Here is a 20,493-nt window from a genome sequence, read left to right as displayed (position 1 = left end):
ATTTTGGTACTAATATTTTTTTTTTTAGGGTCATTTTGGTTCCGGACTCGCATATGAAGGCAGAAGAAGGATAGGGGAAGCGTAAATATATGGATCAGCTAGAAAAATAAAAACAGAGATAGGTGTGTTTGCTACCTTGAGCTTGGAAATCTCCAGGATTCATCACAATCTGTTCCAAATCGTGAAAAACTTTTCGGTGTCCGGTGAGGAGTTTCATTTTGGTAGTTATGGTGTCCAGTAATAGTTGGAGTTGTTTGATTTCCTTCTCAACTCCTTCAAGAACTGGGTGAATCCGGGATTTAACGAACTGCATTCTCGCAGCCATTACTTCACCATCCTCAGCCATCTCAATGACATCATCACAACGATTCAGATTCAGATTTTCTTCTCCAGTATGCTCAGCCATTGAAGTTAAATTGATAATTTGAAGACAAGACACCTTCAATTTTTGCTTTGTCGAGGAGAATAAAGCTCCTATTTATAATAGTAAAAAAACCTACTTTAACTGAACTAGAAAACCTATTCTTGTATACTTCTAATTACAAATCCTATTTAGATAATAATTAGCAAATATCAAATCCTAAACAGTTTTGGTTTCAAAAAATAGTTTAGTTAATTACTCACGATCTGTTACACTCTGTTAGTTTATTGGAAGGCCTTGAATTCTACCACCAAATACTATCTTTCAAATGATGTTCATTTATTCATCTAATAATAATGTAGTAGTTTACAAATTCTCTTTCTTTTTAATTGACTTGATGATACTGCTTTTGAAAGGCATGAGAAAGTTAAAAATTTGGTCATTTAATGGACGTTTCTAGAGCGAATTTGAATGCGAATTAATCCAGCCAGGACTTTGAAAACCCGAAGATTAAAGGGGGAAAAAAAATCAAGCACAAAAGTTAACAATAAACAATGATAAAAACTAACAGATTTCTTGATAGATTTAGACAGTACTTGTTATAAAAATTGATATTATTGAGTATGAAGGGGGCTTTCACAAATATTTGTCCCTGAAACCTTGATCTACCTTAGGAGTTCATATTCGTGAATATTCTTTGATGACCGCCTTAGGAGTGTTATACTAATTAACCCATGCTTCAAAAGAGAAGAATTCGATGAATAATGATAGTGCGAGGATATGAACAAGAAACTAGTGATAAATCGTTCAAATCGTGCGAGGATTTGAACAAGAAACTAGTGATTAATGGAGAACATGAAACACTCTTTGACCTTAGAGGAAAAGAGTAAGCAATTGACATTATGGACATCCCAACGAGCCATGTAGGATATCAAGCAGAAAGTATGTTAAAAATATATATTCTTACAACTATTTAGTTATGTTAGTAAAGTTAACTAAACGCATCAAAAACCCTTTTGGTTTTACCTCTTATATTACTCTTTTTATCTCATACAGTATGAAAATAAAATGGACACTCAGATTTAAATATAGACTTTTAGTATGAAAAATGAATGTGTTCGTTTTACTAATTGTCAGTTCATGCATTAATAAAATTTGTGGCAAGCCCCTAGGGAGGACGCTACTTAACGAAATTAATCCATACTAACTAATTTAAATATTAGTCCCGAAACTATTTTTGCAAAATAAACTAATAACTAAATTTAAGGACAAAATTTATTTGACAACATGTTCACGAGTAGAACAAAATTATAAATACATATGTAATTCGAGTGTAACACAAAATTTAGAAGAAACAAATTTAAAACAATGACTTTATCATGTGGTAGCGGAAATAGGCCCATATTAATAAGGTTCAAAATACAACATCTCAACGTAGTAGAGTCTCATAAAAACCCCCTTAAAATGTAAATATTCAATTATAACAAAAATGGAAAGCACCTACTTTGCCTTCCTTCAATACTTTGGAATTCATTAAACACTCAGTAAAGGAATATTTTTCATGCTACAACCTCCAAGACTCAGACCAAGCATGCAATTCAACTCTCAATCTCAAAAACAAATTAGTTAAGTTCTCCAACTTCAATGCGAGCACCAAATTTAAAATATTACAAGACTTGGGCTTGTACACTCCCAAAATAGTCAAATCATTCATCAAAATCAGAGAAAAGGACATAAATGGTCCCTTAACTATGAAAGTAGGTTCAAAATAGTCCCTTAACTATGCACTTAACGGTTTTGGTCCTTTAAGTTTGCCATAAGTTAACAAATATGGCCCTTAACTATGAGAGTAGGTTCAAAATAATCCCTTAACTATGCACTTAACGGTTTTGGTCCTTTAAGTTTGCCATAAGTTAACAAAAATGGTCCCTTAACTATGAGGGTTGGTTAAAAATAGTCCCTTAAGTATGCATTTAAGTTTAACAAAAGTTAACACTTTTAGTCTCCGACAAACTATTCATCAAACTCTGTTTGTTAGATTTGACGAGAACGTAAAAAAGGAAAAAAATTAGCGAGAACTCACATCTAGAGGTACACATTATTAAAGAAACTCAAATACCTCAGATGAAATCGACTGGACATCTCTGTTATAGAAAAACCTACAGACTTGATAATGTCCGGAAGTGGTGTCTCGAAACACAAAGACCGAACTCGTCGATTAAAAAACCGAGGGAATCCATCGGCTAAATAAAATACACTAGACTTTACAAATAAATTAGAAATAGCGTAAAACTAAAAAAAGTTGTCACTACCAAAAACAAGCGAAAAACGATGGACGGAAACCGATGGATAAAATCGAGGGACACTATTTTTTTAATTTTTATTATTTTTTACGAAAACCAACGGAAGTCCATCATTTATTTTTGAGGAAAAAGTGAAACTATTTTTTTTTCAAAAAAGAATCACTATACCGGAGGTATTTATTTTTCTCGAGTTTCTCAAGAAAACGAATCTAGTGTATTTTACTTAACGAATGGATCATTTAAATCGACAAAGTCCGTCGGTCTTTGTGTTCCGAGTTCGACATTATCAAGTATGTAGTTTTTTCCTCGCCTTTTTCCTATGACCGACCAACAGTTAATCTAGAGTTCTCGCTAATTTTTTCCTTTATTTTCATAGTTCTCGTCAAATCTAACAAATAGAGTTCGATGAATATTTTGTCGAGACTAAAATCGTTAACTTTTGGCGAACTTAAAGGACCTTCAAGTGCGTACTTAAGGGACTATGTTTAACCAACCCTCATAGTTAAGGGACCATTTTTGTTAACTCGTGGCAAACTTAAAGGACCAAAATCGTTATGCATAGTTAAGGGACTATTTTCAACCTACTATCATAGTTAAGGGACTATTTTTATCCTTTTCTCTCAAAATCAAGTTACAAAGTATTAGCATCATGACCCAAATTTCATTCAAAAGTGAATATCTAAGTGTAACCCATGGATCATATGTACAAGTCCCCCAAAAGTCCACAAAATAAACATGCTTATGCAAATCTGATCTTCATCTAGAATTCCAATGAGTCTACTTCAAATGGCCATCCTCAAGTCTCTTTGGTACATCACCTACGATAGTAACAAACTATCGCTAAGCATATAGTGACACATAAACTTAAATAACATTTCATATCAAAATGTATGCTATGTAATGAGTACAAAAATAAATTCTAGAAATGAGCATATCAAAATCACCATCAAGTACTTAATGAAGGTATAATTGTTTCAAGAGAATCAACTATCAAATAATAAAATAGTTCGATATATAAATATTCAAAATCTCAAATGTCAAGAAGCTTTCCAAAGCTAATTCAAAAAGGTTCACCAATTAGTTAATTAAATAGTGAGCTATGTGTCAAATATGAGTGCAAAAAGTAAATTCAAGACATAAGCTTATTCGATTTATCATCAAGTACTTAATCAATGTACGACATTTCAAGAGGACCACCAAATCATAAGATAGTTCAAGATACTAATATTTCAAATACCAAGTGTCAAGAAAGCTTTCGAAGCTAATTCAAGAAATGTCATTCAATTAGTTAATTTAATAGTGAGCTACGTATTAAAAATGAGTACAAGAACTAAATTCAAGGAATAGACTTATCAAACTAAGCTATGTACGATATTCAAGAGAATCAAATATCAACCCAAGAAGTAGTTCCAAATAGCAATGTTCATATCTCTAGTGTCAAGAAAGCTTCCCAAGCTAATTAGAGAAAGTCATTCAGTTAATTAATTTCGCCCAACACATACGTCATGCCATCACATCAAGCATAATCAAATAACAAGAAGGACCGAAGCCCAAATCAAGAAGGTTCGTCACCCAATAATCAAGAGAATCATGAGCCATGTTGAAAGTGGCTTTCCACTCATACTCGAAAATGGACAAAAGTCCATCATCAAGACGAAATGTAAATCCAAAGTCAAGATGGGCAAGATCCGAAATCAAGAAGGGTCGTCACCCAATAATCAAGAGAATCAAGAGTCATGTTGAAAGTGGCTTTCCACTCATACTTGAAAATGGACAAAAGTCCATCGTCAAGATGAAATGTAAATCCAAAGATGGGCAAGGTCACGAGGTATGTCATTATAAGTGACAAGGTCACTATCACAAGAAGGACAATGTCCCGACAAGAATGCAATAATGCTCAAGCAATCCGTATATGTGGGCGAATTAAGTTGTCTTACAAAAATACTTCACATAACACCAATGTGATTTTAACATACTCATAACTCAATTATACCCTCAATGATAACGTTATCATATTGAAGTGTCTCAAGATATTCTTTCTCAACCAACAAAGCAAGTAAACTATTAAAGTAGCAACAAAATCAATATGACAATAATTTAAAGTCGATACTATTTCACCAAAATTCAAGCTTCTCACAATATCTCAAACTAAATAAATTGAAAGAAAAGTTTAAGTTTAGGTGCAAGTCTTGGAGCTTTGGTGCTTCTAAAGCTCAAACAAACATCAAGAAGTTATAAGTCCTCAAAGCAACGATCAAGCAATTATGTCGCCTTCCTTAGATTTTACAAGTGTCTCTTGTACTTCTATTGCTAGTTTTTAAGTAGAAAAAAAAAATCTGGACAGCAGCTATGTGCTGCATTGCACCCCATTTTTGACATAGTAAACAGAGGAATTAGAATTTTTGTAAAACACGAAAGTTGACCACAATATCAAGGGACCAATCATTATTTTCATTTAGCGGCATCCTCACGCCGTACTTTTCAATGCTGAAACTCTTGACGACCTCGTCAATGGAAGGTCTATTGGGATCGGTGGCAATACTAGAAGACTCAAGCATATTGACATCCACATTATGTTTCTTCTTTTTTCTTAACTCAGCCAAGGTCGTCGAGATGTGATCTATAGATTCTTCTTCTTCTTCTTCTTCTTCTTCTTCATTACCCTTTTCAGTTTCTTCATCTTCTTCACCTTCTTCATCTCCTTCATCATTTTCTTCATCTCCTTCAACAGATTTTTCATTATCTTTTTCATTTTCTTCATCTTTGTCTACTTCATCATCTCCTTCATATTCTTTATCTTCTTGTTGTTCTTCACTTTGTTAATTTTTATCTCTTTCTTCTTCATGCCCAATAGAAACTTCCACTTGAGAGGTTTCGGGGGTTTCCTCTATTTCTGAAGCCCCAGTTTCACTAACTCTTTCCTCTAGATTTGTTGATTGACAAATATCACTCACAAGTTCATCTAATGGTGTTTGCACCTTGGCTCTTTTACTTTCTCCCTTAGTTGGTTTCTCTCATTTTCTTTTAACTGGAGCCATTTTATCTACACATAGGAGAACAAAAAATAATTTTAATTGATTAGTGCAACATTCAAAGTAAAAAGGGAAAAAGAATATGTTGCAATAAGTAATCAGTTGTTGCAACAACAATAGATTAAGAATATGTTGCAACAACTTATTACTTATTGCAGCAGATTCTTAAGCTGTTGGAAATAAAAAAAAAGTAGCAATACCTTAGCAACTGTTTTGATTTTTTACAACAACTTGTTAATATGCTGCAACAACTGCTTCAGTTGCTGCAAAAACCTCAGCAATTGTTTTGATTTTATCCAACAGCTGTTGGATAAAATCAAAACTTTTCCTAAACCATACCATGACAGCAAAAACATCTAATTTTAACTACAAAACATCTATATTTCACTACAAACACACAACCATCACAAATCTCACTCACAAGTTAAACAAAATACACCAAATAGGGGTTTTTTAACCATGCAACCTCAGCAGATGTTTGTAACTGTCAAATAAGTGCTGAATTTGCTGCAATAGGTAACTTCAGTTATTGGAAAACATCAACAAAATTGCAAGCCTTTTTTTCGAAACAATAAGGAGAACAAGAACAAAAATAGCACCAAAAACCATAATTTTACAACCACAACCACTATTTACAAGCTCACAAACCCTAGCAAGTGCAACAAATACCCCAAACTACAACAAAACAAATAACATTCAAGATAAACCCATGTTCTTCTTCATCTTCTTTAATCAAAATCATCATTTTCACACTTTGATTTCAAAACCCTAACTTTTGAATCAAGCTTGAAAATGAATAGAGAAGCAGCAGCAATGGAGAGAGAGAAACGAGCAGCAGCAGCGACGAGGAAGAACAAATTGCTTGATTTTGAAGAGGAAAAACGAGATGAAGGCAGTGGCGATGGTGGGGGTGGCCGCCGGTTTCCTTTGCCGCCTAGAGGAACTGGTTTTTTTTTTTTTAAATAATGAAGTTGGGGTCGTGGGGGTGGGTTGGAAGATTTAGTATAATGTGTGTGGGCTTTTGTATATTTTGTAAAAGATTAATAAGTTTTAAAAATTATAATTCAATCCCATTTTAACTTAATCACATTTTTAAGACAAGTTGGTGTGTGTGAGCTGACCCATATACGAATGTTATTAAAAAAACCAGGTATATGAAAACTTCAATGTGATAATTTTGTCTTAAAAAAAAAAAAGAATCTTTAGCTTTAGAAGTTAGATCATCAATAGAATTGGGTAGTTAAAAAAAAAAAAATAGAATTTTTAAGTTTTGTATATGTCTTGAACACGGCACAAATCTAAAGAAGTATTTCTTATTTAGATGAGGAGACAATCATGTCTGATATTTGATGGGCAAAAGTTAGAGAAGCACATGACAAACTATGAGACTCTCATGGAGAAGACAACGCACCATATTTCTATAAAAATATTGGTTTATGGTTTTCTGTGATGCTTCTTCATTCACCATTTCTAATTAGTGAACTTTGTTGTCACCTTTAGTTTATTTTTCCAAGACACTTGACAGTTGCTCAGCTATCTGCATACTTGTCCTTTACTTTCTAGATGGGAAACAAGAGCATAAGTGAAGTTGGGGTTGAAGATTTAGTAAAAGCAGGTGTAGCAGATGAAGAGGCTAAATGGTTGATGGCTGAGCTGAAATCTGCAATAGCAAAATTGGGTTTGGATGGAAAGGATGTATGGCGTGAGATCACTGCAGCTAGGAAATTGCTGAAACCAACACACTCACATGGGGTGCATCAGCTGCTTTACAACTCTGTTTACCATAACTATGATAATGGCCCTCCTCTCTATTGGTTCCCTTCTCTGTAATCTCTCTCTCTCTTTTCATATATGTTTTCCTCTATGTGGCCTTGCTGCCACGATTCACTGAGATTTAGTCCTTTGTCGCTCCGATTTGTGCTAAAAAAAAAAAAAGTTTTCCTCTATGGGTTTTCATAGGATGCTAAAGCAGATGATCTTTTCATTAAAACTTTGATCTTTTTGATGGTCTATGATTATTGAGTTTGTGGTAGCTAATTTCTTGGACTGAGAGCTGTAAATTGTTCTCTTTCTGTTGTTGTCATTTTGATTTCATTGGCAAAATTTATGGTGATGCCTGCATGTGAGGTATTTAGTTGAAACGACAACGGAGCTGAATATACGTTGAGGATCCATATATCCAATTCCAACTAGTTTGGAATTGAGATTAGTTGTTGTGATTGTACCTGCATGTAGAATATTGTGAAGATGACATAGTCAAATACTCTCGAGAAGCAAAAGTGCCACATAAATTGGGAAGGAGGGAGTATATTTTACACATAATTTTAGCAATGGTTCACTTTTTGTTTCTGAAAACTTTTACATTGTTGCTTGAAACTGTTTATAGTTAGGAAAACTTTGTTTTTAGAGTTGCGTACTATTAGTTAAATCTCACCTGAACCTTCTTGCCCTTGATCCTAAGTAACTGCTCTCTCAATGCAGGAAAGAATCTCGACGCACAAAATTTGGGCCGCATAATGGAAACTTATTGTCCGAAGCTTTTAGGAGCATCATACAAGGATCCGATCTCAAGTTTTAAAGAATTTCAGAGGTTTTCTGTTCAGCATCCTGAGGCAAGTTCTTGTTTCAGTCTTGACCTTGAATTTCTGGTTGCTGAGTTTTATTCCACTTTCTATTCTTACTTGGCGCTTATAATTTGGATTTTTTTTTCCAGATTTACTGGTCAATTGTTTTGAAGGAACTTCCAATTCACTTTTTGGAAACCCCTAGATGCATACTGGATACCTCTGACAAATCAAAACATGGAGGAAACTGGCTTCCTGGTTCGGTTCTGAATATAGCTGAGAGTTTGTGTACGTTCGAGCAATTACTGCAACAAGCAGGATAATAGCGTGGCCATTGTATGGAGGGCAGAAGGGAATGATGATAAAGAAGTCAATTGCATGACACTGAAACAGCTGAGAGAACAAGTAATGTAGGCTCCCGCTCTGCATTTAATATCTATTAATTCTGTTCATATTTGGTTGAATGAAGTTTCTGTTCTCTAATTGATCCTGGTGAAAGTAAAGCCATCTACTGATTAAATTGTTCTTGTGGTTCATCTCACGCACTAAACTGTTGTTTATCTTTATATCATGTCAGGTCAGTAATCCTCCAACTGTTTGTTATTGGCTTACATCCATGGTGTGATTGTTATCGTTCTTTCTGGATTTGTGGTAGTATCAATTGCTGATAGCTTTGTTGCAATGATCAATCAGACAAAATTACAGATAATTCTGTTTTCTAGTGAACATAAAATGAAGTTTTAGGAGACAGAAGGGACATACAAATGTTAAGAAATTTTGCTGTACCTTCCAACTTATGTTATAGAAAAAGACATTCAAATATATAAGACCTTATTTTGATTCCCTTTTGGGATATTCAGACAAAATTTATTGTTTATAAGAAATATCTTCCTTCCAACTTATGGTGAGTTCAAATATATGTAATTTGCTTTATTGTGAGTCTTCTAGGGTGAGTTAATATTGTAATTTGACAACCAATAAAGAAAAGTAAATTTTGTATAGTTGGTAACATTAATCTTAATATCAGTAGAGCTATATTTAAATTGTGTATGATTGTTTCTAACATCTAAGCTTAATGCAAATTTAGGATTCCATAGTGCGAGGAGGCCGAAGATTCCCCTTGTACAGGTAAGTGACTAATGTTATGCTGGATGCTAAAACTGTGATAATGCACACAATTACCTCCCACACAAAAGTTGTACATTCTTCACCACGCAAGAAAAGAACAAAAAGTTGAAGTAAAAAAGGAAAAAGAAGACAGTAACACCAAAATACTATCAGTCAAAAAGTTCCAAAGCTCTCCTTCGAACTTGAATAAGACCACTTTGAAAAATTAACACAGGAATAGCTACTAAAAGGAGAGCAAAAAAGAACTTCATTAGGCGCTAAAAACGCCAATCTCAATGTTGGAGAACAAACTGTACTGATCATCACCTTCCTAAATGTAAATTCTAGAAAAATCTTACTATACAGTTCTTACAAGTGGGCTAAACCAGTGTCATTCCATTTGAAACATTTCCACCAGGATTAAACAGGAACGCGTTTTCCACGGTAGCGGTCAAAGAACTGCAGACAAAAAAACAATCTCAGACAAAAAGAAATTCAACAATAACTGCAGCATATATTTTTTCTGTTTTCTGTCTCCACTCTCCCAGTTTCCTTTTATTACTTCTACACGACGGAGGGTGAGTAACGATGATAAGTTTAACAGGGGCATTAGATTAGAACTGCAGTTATTTTTCATCTGAGATATGACGTTTTTAATGTAAACTTAAGATAAGACGTGTCATTTTAGTAAATTAAGTGCACTTATCTTCTGCAAAGCTACCGCAATGTAGTACCTCCAACATCTTTTCGACATATTAGACATTCGCAAGAAGACAAAACTATATGACCCAAATATATATCACTTTTTTAAACAAGACCGAAATATATATCATCCACAACAACAATCACCTGAATGTAGCTGTCTAGCAACTAATTAACATAAAGGATATACCTGTCTAACAATTAGGTAGAAATTATTTTATTTTATTTACGGCATAGTAATGGATGACTGATAAAAGAATAGAGAAATTGAACACACTGTATCACATAACTTGATAGGATTGAAGCAAAAGATAAATACCGTTGTAGAACCATATAGCAAAGCCTGAAGAAACTAGTTGCATTCTGTATTCTACCAAAGCATTAATAAAAGAAATGCATTCTACAAATTGATCTATATAAACTAACTGGGAATACAACCAGCGGGCTCATCACTAATTGTGGTTTATTATCACGATCGAAGTGAAAAAGCTAGTAATTGATTTCCTGGTTTTGAAATGGAAGTCCGAAAATAGGGGGAAAACAAATAAAGAAAAAAAGTCACATAGGTAACGATTTCTAATAGAATGACAATGTGGTGGGCATTGGGGGGGAGAGAGGGAGAGAGAACATGTGGTCCGTGAGAGTCCTGATGGAGACTAGAAATGTTGAACTATGTGCTAGTTAGTGGGGGAAAGGAATGATAATTTCATTTAGTTCCTTTTGGGATTCTAATATTTATTGTATAGCATAGTCGTAATATGACAAAACTTTGGAGAGTTAAAAGTACTTCCCGGTTTTCTTTGTGTTAATTCCAAGGATTACCTACTACACCATGAATCAACAATTTATTCCTCTTCTAATCTTAGTAACGTTCAGCATAGAATTATATCGTCTACCAACCATGAGCAGAAGTGCAGAACCATGGATCAGATGCTATGACAAACACTAACTTTGGAGGTAATCAATGTTAATTCTATGAAATACACTTATAAAAATCCCTTCCCTGCACAGAATATAACAAAGTTGATAGCAATTGACTGGGGAAAACATACCGATCTGACAAAAGGCTGCTGGAAGATCCAACCTAAAATAGGTATCTTTTGCAGGAAAACTGCAAGTGTTGGCCAGAAACCACTGTCCAAAACTATTATTAGCAACCCGAGGAAAAAGTATAAGGACTGTAGGACCATCAATAATTTATGAACCCAATTTACCTAAAGAGTACGACAAATCCATAGGCCTCAAGAATCATTCCCACTATAGGCCAACCAATGACGACAAAGAAAAAGCCAACACCAAATGAAATGGTTCCCTGTGGAACACGCAAAACAAGTACGCAAGATAGCTAAGCATAATAACAAATGATAAACCACCAGATCATCAATTTGAGAGAGTAAGAGGAAGGGAGGGAGAGAAAAGAAGGAAAAGAGATACATAAAAGAAAGCAAACCTTGTAATTACTACGTTTCATAAAGAACTGTAGTGATGACTTAAGACCAATGGTTAGAGCCACCCCTGAGATGAAGAGGATCTGATTCAGTAAAATAACACTATGTCAACTGGCAGAAAAGTGAGGTAAGCTGGTAAAAGAAAATCAAAGAAAACCGGAGAAATATTATGATCATGGAAAGACATCGAACTTACATTTCCCATTGCAATTAGTCCCTTATCGAAGAAGAAAACGATCCCCAGGAATGAGAAGAACACTCCAAACCCCGTCAGTCCTAGCCCAATCTCTGTTTCAACAAGAATCCCAAGCTTAACAGACATAATATATCAAATACCAGAGTTGCATTTTTTTTTTTTTTTTTTAATTTCTCATCTTGCAAATAGAATAGAACTAAGCAGCACACATATAATATCTGGTAAAAGAAACAATACATAAGAATGCTGACATTTCACAAATCAAAATAGGACGCGGGAATCCATAATGTGATAATCGACCAAACTATACACAACATGGATATTCATGCTTCCCGAATGATAGACTAGGTACGCTTTAAGGTTCAGCATTACATAAACTGAATTCTTATGCAACATATACATAATCGATATTACTATCCCATGTATAGGCCAGACCATAGCTATAACATAGTCCACCAAAATAGATATAACAATATAAATTTGGGTAAATTTCACAGATGGTATCGGAAAGTGAGATTAAGGTTCCAGTCAGTGACAAGGTGGGAGAGAGGGAGGACATGGTCTTCAGTGGAAGGCGGCTTAGAAGGGTAGAGTGTGGTGGTTTCATGGATGGTTACTTCCATTTTTTCCGATGGTTGTGATAGGCCAGACCATAGCTATAACATAGTGCACCAAAATAGATATACCAATATAAATTTACATCATTTCTTGCATACGGCAGCACAAATCAAACTCTCAACCGGGACCCCCAACCTCAAAGTTGGAAGTGGAGGCTCCTTTTCATTGCACTATCCCTCACTTGTCACATTCTACATTTCCATTTAGGTCAATAAAGCTAACGTTCAACAACGCCTTGTTAAAGGAAAAAATTCTAACGAAAAGCAACATTAAATTAGTAGTAATCAACTAAACAACTTACTCTTCCGATCGTTCATTTCAAAGGACATCATTTTTCACCAATTCAGATAAATCCAAATCCAAGCGTCATCTACAATGCAGAAAACACCACCAAGATAATCACTAAACACTGCTATGAATCACATAGAAAAATATCAAGAAAAGAGCTCAAATGAGTCCACATCATACAAATCAATGTAAAGCAACTTAGCTAGGGTTCTAACACATATAAAGTTATTCAATCTGTGTTCAAAATCAGTAAACCAGAAACATGAATTAATCTTGAAAAACGTAAAATGCATAAAATTGAAAATATCCAAGTCCACAAAATTCACTGTGTGTCCTTAAGGAATTTAATCCCCTCACTGTACCTGAGGTTATGGATTACTTCCTCCCAGGATAAAACGTCTATACCTATTGATGGCGTAGCGGTACCTCAAACCCCACTAACTTCGTCGAACGCAAATTCGGCAACGAATCACACAAAGACTCGATATTAGTTTGTAAGAAAATATGTAGAAGAAGTGCAGAATTTTTCTGTGTAGAAAACTGAGGCTAGTCCTCTAAATTTATAGGCAATGAAAAGGTGAGATGGAGAGGTGCAATCCAAAAGGTGCCTTTTGGGTGCACTCCAAAAGGTACCTTTTCTCATTTCCCATTCACACTCCAAAAAACCCAACATATAATATAAATCCTAACAAATGAAAACACATTCCACATAAATCACTATAACAATGAACACATAGAGTGCAGGTGAAGTGGCCATATCGAACCTGGATTACAAATACATAACATACATGAAAACATATAAGAAATTAGAGATACACATTAAATTATGCATCCACTGGATTCAAACTGTAGATCGGTCTTGGAGAAAATAAATTAGAAGAAAGAGAACGTACGAAATGAGAGATAAGCGATTTAATGGAGCTGAAGTGATGAAGAGGGGTGGAAATGGGGGATTATGTTATGTAGTTTAGGGGACCGTCTTTGGTGTTAAGCAAGCTAATGCTATTGGTGTGATGGTGTCAATGGGGAGCTCTATTTCCCCCTTTTTTAACTGAAAGCACCACAAAATTAGTTATTACCCGGTTGATTAATTAAGCCCACTTGATTCATGGGCCTGTCAAGCAGTCTGCACTTTGTAACGGGTTTAAGGCCCAATGTAACATGTGGTTTAGAACTTTCAAGTTCTTTTTTTTTTGCGCAGATTGTCCTTCATTTGGGATGGTCTTTAGTTTTTTGTCCTTCAAATTGATGGTCTTTAAGTTTTGTCCTTCGCCTAATATCCCGAAGTTGTGGGTTCGAACCTCAGCTCAGTAAAAATAAAAATAAAAATCGCAAGGCAGAAAAGGCAGAATTTGCAAATCTCTCCATGCAGAATTTGGGCCTTAAGGATAAAAGTTAAAGACCACCAATTTGAGGGACAAAAATTAAAGATCAACCCCAGCGAAGGGCAATCCTGCAAATTGCCCTTGAAGTTTAAACAAAATACTCCCTTCGTCTCAATTTATGTGGCACCTTTTGACTAGGTACGGAGTTTAAAAAAGAAGGGAGACTTTTGATACTTTGTCTAAAACAAGCCTCAGATAATTGTGTGGCTATTAATCATCTCATAAAGTTAGATTGTTTCTAAATTTAGAAAGGCGACATTCTTTTTGAGACAGGCTAAAAAGGAATATGTGCCACATAAATTGGGACGAAGGAGTAACAATGTAAACTTTCCTTATACCTATGCACTTATTCAGAAATGGTTCCTAGGTCAGTCACTTTTTCAATTTCTTCTTCCTACATAAACTTTCTTATTTGTTAAGATAAGGTAACAAGTAAGGTCAAAGGTATTGCATTTTACCGTTTTCATTTTCTTGTTAGAACAATATGGAAGGATTTTTTCTTACTTGTTTAGTGAAGTCTTACTTTTTTTAGAAATATTCTAGTTCTAGGCAATAGCCAAGTTAAAATGTCATTTCCAAACGAGAATGTGAAAGTCGAAGCTAAAATGCCATTTGTAAATGAGAGAGGGTCAAAGTCAAGCTAAAACGCTGTTTAGAAATGAGAAGGTGAAGCTAAAATGCCATATGTAAACGAGAGGGTCAACGTCCGATATTTTAGGAAAGGCATCAACATGGCGTCAAGTCAGCAGTGGATATTAGTATTATATATATTTTGTACAATACATGTTACTCTCCAGTAAAGAAGCCACTTGTATTCCTTAAATAATCCACGGTAGCAATTAATTTAAGTAAAAACATATCATAATTAACTAATCCATATGTAATAAAACTAAAAAAATAGGTGAGAAAAAGTCTAATAAGCTCAGTAAATCATGGGTGGATCTTGCAACCCCATATACCTGCTTACATTGGCAAGGGATGAGGTAGGACTAATGCAAACTTTATACATATACTCCATAAGACATTAAACAAGTTCATTGCAATATGATTGTGAAAGCTTTGCTACTGCAAAGAAAATGAAACCATAATACAAAGTCCCAATTATTGTCTCAGTTTATTGCCCTGTCTCCCCTCCATAGATTTTATGCTCATAGTTTCTTTATATCCTTCACACAACACAGTTGCTCTTACAGAGCAACAAATATTACATTTATCATTTCATAATTACCCTAAAGGGGACCTGCATATATATTGAAAAATCAAGAAAGCCCATGCTCCAACTTTTCCATCTCTTCCTTGAAAACAGGCATGGCTTCTTCTTGCAGACAAACCAAAACTTTGAAACCATCTTTCTTACCTTCAGTAGCAGAAGAATAAGGCAAGAAAAAGCACGGATCAACACTCCCAACTAAGTGCCTAGACAGAGGGAAGACAGTCACAGGGCCACCCCACCCAAAATCAACCGTCTCGTGGCCTACATGCCTCCAATCTGTAAATGCACTCACCCTATTCCCTGATGTGATCCCTTCATCATAATGCAACTCCTGGAAATCAATGAACGAACGAACATACTCATCCGTGATGATGTTCTTGCTCTTCTTGATCGCGTCTGCTGTTTTCCAGATTGGTTGATCGATGAGGTCTTTCGCAAGGAGCTGAACGTATATTGGCACGCAGCCGTTACCCCAATAGCCTGCTGGCAATGGTGGCTTCACTTTTCTTCTGATATTGGTTAGATAGGCATACTTCACTGTCTCATCATCTGGGATTTTAGAGGCCTTAGCCCTGTTTCAAGCTAACAGATCAGTCCCTAGCCTAGACATTAACACATGAAAACTATTACTACCAGTTTCTTCAGATGACACTAATTTTGTGAGTGAATCCTGCCAAGATCAGCTAACCTTTCATAATGTCAAAGGTCTGCAAATAAAATGTCTGGCAAGTACAAAATGGCAATGATAAAGGATGAAAAAGTGAAGGAACAATCTTTAAGCATTTGTGGTGATAGTTATCACTAGTTTTAGTGTTCCAGCAAATTATTTTAGTAAAATACACTACTTCCTTTTGTCGAAGGAGATTTTACCAATACTAATTATGTTTAAGAATTTGGAATGGATCACTATAACCTAAACAAAGTCTTCAACTTTAAGTACCTTCACACCTCAAAAATATTAAAATGTCGAGTATTCAATGTATTTTCATCTGTATTTACTTAATCAAACAACTAAGCTTATTTAACATATACAACCTGTATGTTTCTATTCAAACTTGAGCTATGGCTTTCATCTATATGTACTAACAAAAAGAAAATGATTCAGCCTCCTAAATTTCATGACAAAAAGTCGAATAAAAAGCATAAGTATTACTAGTAAAACTACTAAACAAGTTGGTATTAAGTGAAAAGAACATACTTTGCTCGCCATATGAAAGCTCCCAAAGCTTCAAAAGTTGTATAACTTGAACCAGACTGCTCATGAAGAAACCCCTTAAGCCGATCCAGCCACTCATCCTTCACCTCAAAGCACTCTCGGACAGTAGCTTTACCTGACTCCAAGTAAGGCGACGAATTCCTGTCCAAACTAAGAACCTCATGAACCGGGAACTCAACTCGTGGTGGATTCCTCGGTCCAAGCAAACTCGACCGGTCCCACACCGGTTCAATATCCATCCCACTTCCTCCCTTAGCAATCTCAGCCATAGCATGGAAAAACAACGTGGACCCCATTCCATCACACATGGCATGGTGAACCGCTGTTCCAAAAACCCACCCACCACACTTAAACCGGGTTAGTTGTAGAATCAAGGGTCGGGTCAATGCTTCCTCCTCACTCGGGTCGGGTACCAGCTTCTCAGCAAAGTTATAATCTGGATCATCCAGGTAGTTAATAGAGGCCAGGGTACAATCTACCTGTTCCAATCGAAATTAAGCTAATAACTATGAAAATTGAAAAACAATAAATCATAAACAAAGAGAAGTATACTAAAATAGGCATAATAAATGTAATTAATATAGTTTGGTCAATTGACTTAAATATGAAAAAGCTTAATACTCCCTCAGTCTAATTTTACTTGTCTATCATGTATTGACTTGACATATCCGAAGCTATAATAGAATGACAATTTATATCACTCTAATTATTACTAAGAGCCCGTTTGAATTGGCTTATAAGTTGGTCAAACCAGCTTATAAGCCATTTTTAACTTATTTGAGTGTTTGGCAATAAATAGAAAACAGCTTAAACTTGTTCTTTTTTTTTTTCATTTTGGCACTTCAACTAAGTGTTGTTCCTATTGAACCCCTGAACTCGTCCTGAAGTGTGTCTATCAAATCCCCTAAATCTGATTTTCTGCTCTTCTACTGTCAGCTTAATTAAGAGCTACTTTTTTTTGCCCTCTCAATTGCTACTAATCTTAACTAAAAAATGGCATAATTAAATTAGAATATACATTAACATGTTGCTACATTGAAGATGGAATACTATATAAGTCAGATTGTATTTGATAGACACACTTGAGGACAAATTGAAGGGTTCAATAGGAACAACACTTACTTCAGGTGTCAAACTGAAAAAAAGGGACAAGTTTAGAGGGGCCGCATATGCATTAAGCCTTAAGTTAAAAAGTACTTAAAATAAGCCAAAACTAGAAGTTGCTCAACCCAACTTATTTTTTTTTGGCTTAAAAGCCATTTTAGTTTAACCAACAACTTTACTCTTTTATCCCTTATATTTTCTGTTAATTTCAATACTACCCTTACTTAAAGACTTTAAGACTTTTATCCAAACACGAATCGCTATTTATAAAATAACTTTCAGCACTTAAAAAATACTTTAAGCACTTATACTTAAAAAGCTACTTTTTTTTCAGCTATCCAAACGGGCTCTAAGTATTGAAATCACTAAAACATACTTTAAATGTTATGCAACCACTATTTTCCAACCCAATAATTGATAATAAGGGTAAAATAGATATGAAATGATAAATTATCTTTTGATTTTCCAAACTAGATAAGTAAAAATGGACAATTATTTTTAATATATAGGACAAATAAAAATGAACGGAGGGATTATACAACTATTAAAAGAATAATCTTCCCTAAACAAAACTCTATTAAGAACAACGTTACTGATTCTGTTGTGTTTTTGTATGACCAGAAAAAATCTTTTGAAGTAGACACAATTATGACGTAGAAATTAAATAAGGTATGAAATTCAGTAACCTTGGACAGAATTACGGGAACGCCATTTCCTACTTGACAGTGAAGTTCTAGACGATTATCCGACGTACGACGTCGGAGACAACCTGCGAATTGGTAGTAGTGGACAAGAGCGGCTGAGAGAGACGATTTGAGAACTTGATATGGATCCAATTGGCTTTCTTGCGTGGTGTGGTTGAGGTAGACACGTAGGTATCGGAAAGTGATATTCATGTTCCGGTCAGTGTCAAGGTGGGAGAGAGGAAGGACATGATCTTCAGTGAAAGGCTGCTTAGAAGGGTAAATTGCGCTGGTTTCTTCGATGGTTACTTCCATTTTTCCCTATGGTTGTGCTCGGAAAATGGTTGCTGCTTTTTATTTTTTGTTCGTTTATAAATAAAAGTTAGGGAAAAGGGTCACAAATACCCCTCTACTTTAGAAAAAAAGCTAAAAATATCCTCCAAACTTATTTTGGCCAAAAATACCTCCCATCCTTAAAGCTTTCAAATATACTTTTTGTCTTGTAAAATTATCCTCAAAAATAACATAAAATTATTTTTTAAATTGTTCCATCATTTAAATCCGACCCAACTAAATAATAAACCGCAAGATCCCCTTATTCCCCCAAATTGACAGGTATGAAGTTTGAGGGAATTGGGAGAATAAGGAGATCGTATGGGTTATTGTTTAGTTAGATCAGATTTAAATGATGGAGCGGATTTAAAAAATGATTTCAAATTATTTTGGGGGATAATTTCTATCAATATAAGGGTATATTTGAAAACTTTAAGGATGAAAAGGGTATTTTTAACTCAAAATAAATTCAAAGGATATTTTTAATCCTTTTTTCAAGGTAGAAGGATATTTTTGACCCTTTTCCCTAAAAGTTAATTAAACAAGTGTGATAAGAGATGGTAGGCGGCTAAACGTGGAAACAAAGTCAACAACCAAGTCGTTGATGTTTTTTTCCTTTTCTTTTTGTTTTGGTAACTACATGACTTTAATTTAATTTCTTACTCCCTCTCTCTCAATCTATCACAAAGTTCAAATTTCGAAAATCAAACAACAAAATTTTTTGACTGCACTTATTCATATGCTCTTTAAATGTTTTAAATGATTGATTATTGTAATTTGGAGCACTTTTTATGCAGTTTCTGAATATGTAAATTATTTTTCAAAAGATTTAAAGGTTGATCTCCGAATTCACGATCAAAATAAAAAGATTCGACTCTCAAAATTCGAACTTTGTCATATAAATTAAGACGGAGAAAATATGTAAGTTGCTAAATTATTTCTTATATAAGTTCCTAAATTATTTTTATTACTATAAAGTCATTCAGTTATAGATGTTCCCTGAGAAAATAATTATGACGGGAAACACAATTAAATTTCACTAAAAAATCACACAAACAAGTCAAAAAACCATTTTAGCTCAAATTACTTAACAGAAGCAAGAAAAAAGAAATAAAATAGAAGATATATAGAATGGAAATGAATATCGAGTTGTGATTCAAATTGTGATATTTTGATCAACAAATTAGTCTTATTGAATCTAAAAAGAATAACAAATTAGAAGATAAATAATGCTTTAAAAAGGGAAATCAGGATTACATTTATTGGTCCTGCTTTACTTCCATGAAATTATAATCGTGATGAACACTGCAAATAGTTTTATGATATAAACTTAAAATTTTGACTTTACACGTACTAAGAATTACTCGCTCCATCCCAATTTATGTGGCGCCATTTGACTAGGTATGATGTTTAAGAAAGAAATGAATACTGTACTTTTGAAATTTATGGTCTAAAACAAACTTTAGCTAAGTATGTGGTTGTAAATTATTTTATAAAGTTAAATTTTTTCTAAATATAAAAAGATAATATTCTTTTTTGGATAGAAAAAAAAGAAGGTGTTCCACGAAAATTGAGATAGAGTTATCACTACATTTATTATTTAACAATATTAATGTGCTGCAAAAAATGGTTAATATGTCTTGTATAAATTAAAGTTGAAAATCGAGATGGTAGGTGGCCAAAAGGAAGGGAGTGAGAACCATGCTGCCGATGCCTCTTTTTTTTTTTTTTTTTTTTTTTTTAATTTTATTTTATTTTAATCTTTCTCTTTTGACAATTCGTTGATGGCTTTTTTTGAAGTTGTTGTGTCTATTCGTCCTATTACTGGAAAGGTCAAGAAAACAAATGAATGAGAAACAAACAAACAAACAAAAAAAACTGAAAGAACAAAAATCATGAAACAACAATAATTAGACGAAGGCAATTAAACGGAACTTTCT

The 20,493-nt window shown here is 34.4% G+C and overlaps 2 protein-coding genes across 3 annotated transcripts; both read right to left on the bottom strand.

The window, feature by feature from the left end:
* Positions 1-9,620: 9,620 nt before the first annotated feature.
* LOC132040471 (vesicle transport protein GOT1-like) lies at positions 9,621-13,661 on the bottom strand. Of its 2 annotated transcripts, none has more exons than XM_059431114.1 (7): positions 13,384-13,661; positions 12,633-12,701; positions 11,714-11,805; positions 11,520-11,600; positions 11,284-11,381; positions 11,122-11,203; positions 9,621-9,826 (listed from the first exon to the last, which is right to left on the bottom strand). In XM_059431114.1, the coding sequence occupies exons 2-7, from the start codon at positions 12,661-12,663 to the stop codon at positions 9,788-9,790; spliced, it is 423 nt and encodes a 140-aa protein (XP_059287097.1). In that variant the 5' UTR covers positions 12,664-12,701; positions 13,384-13,661; the 3' UTR covers positions 9,621-9,787. The 2 variants fall into 2 exon arrangements, with proteins under 2 accessions (XP_059287097.1, XP_059287096.1); XM_059431113.1 differs by having other exon boundaries at positions 13,513-13,659.
* A 1,362-nt stretch (positions 13,662-15,023) lies between these two features.
* On the bottom strand, positions 15,024-18,595 carry LOC132038938 (spermidine coumaroyl-CoA acyltransferase-like). The gene is made up of 3 exons (XM_059429437.1): positions 18,224-18,595; positions 16,416-16,912; positions 15,024-15,789 (listed from the first exon to the last, which is right to left on the bottom strand). Exons 1-3 carry the CDS (start codon positions 18,533-18,535, stop codon positions 15,264-15,266), a joined length of 1,335 nt encoding a protein of 444 aa, XP_059285420.1. The 5' UTR covers positions 18,536-18,595; the 3' UTR covers positions 15,024-15,263.
* Between the last annotated feature and the right edge of the window lie 1,898 nt (positions 18,596-20,493).

This window comes from Lycium ferocissimum, chromosome 12, assembly GCF_029784015.1.
Source record: "Lycium ferocissimum isolate CSIRO_LF1 chromosome 12, AGI_CSIRO_Lferr_CH_V1, whole genome shotgun sequence".
NCBI classification, from domain to species: Eukaryota; Viridiplantae; Streptophyta; class Magnoliopsida; order Solanales; family Solanaceae; genus Lycium; species Lycium ferocissimum.
This window is presented reverse-complemented; position numbering and strand designations above follow the sequence as displayed.

What these genes read in the sequence shown, in the direction of transcription:
- LOC132038938 (XM_059429437.1), bottom strand. Translation starts at nt 18,535, where the DNA reads ATGGAAGTAACCATCGAAGAAACCAGCGCAATTTACCCTTCTAAGCAG. An exon ending in TTCCCGTAATTCTGTCCAAG is followed by an intron (nt 16,913 to 18,223) that starts GTTACTGAATTT and finishes CGATTGGAACAG; the next exon opens with GTAGATTGTACCCTGGCCTC. An exon ending in GCTTTCATATGGCGAGCAAA is followed by an intron (nt 15,790 to 16,415) that starts GTATGTTCTTTT and finishes AGCTTGAAACAG; the next exon opens with GGCTAAGGCCTCTAAAATCC.
- LOC132040471 (XM_059431114.1), bottom strand. Translation starts at nt 12,663, where the DNA reads ATGATGTCCTTTGAAATGAACGATCGGAAGA. An exon ending in GACTAATTGCAATGGGAAAT is followed by an intron (nt 11,601 to 11,713) that starts GTAAGTTCGATG and finishes TTACTGAATCAG; the next exon opens with ATCCTCTTCATCTCAGGGGT. An exon ending in TGAAACGTAGTAATTACAAG is followed by an intron (nt 11,382 to 11,519) that starts GTTTGCTTTCTT and finishes CGTGTTCCACAG; the next exon opens with GGAACCATTTCATTTGGTGT.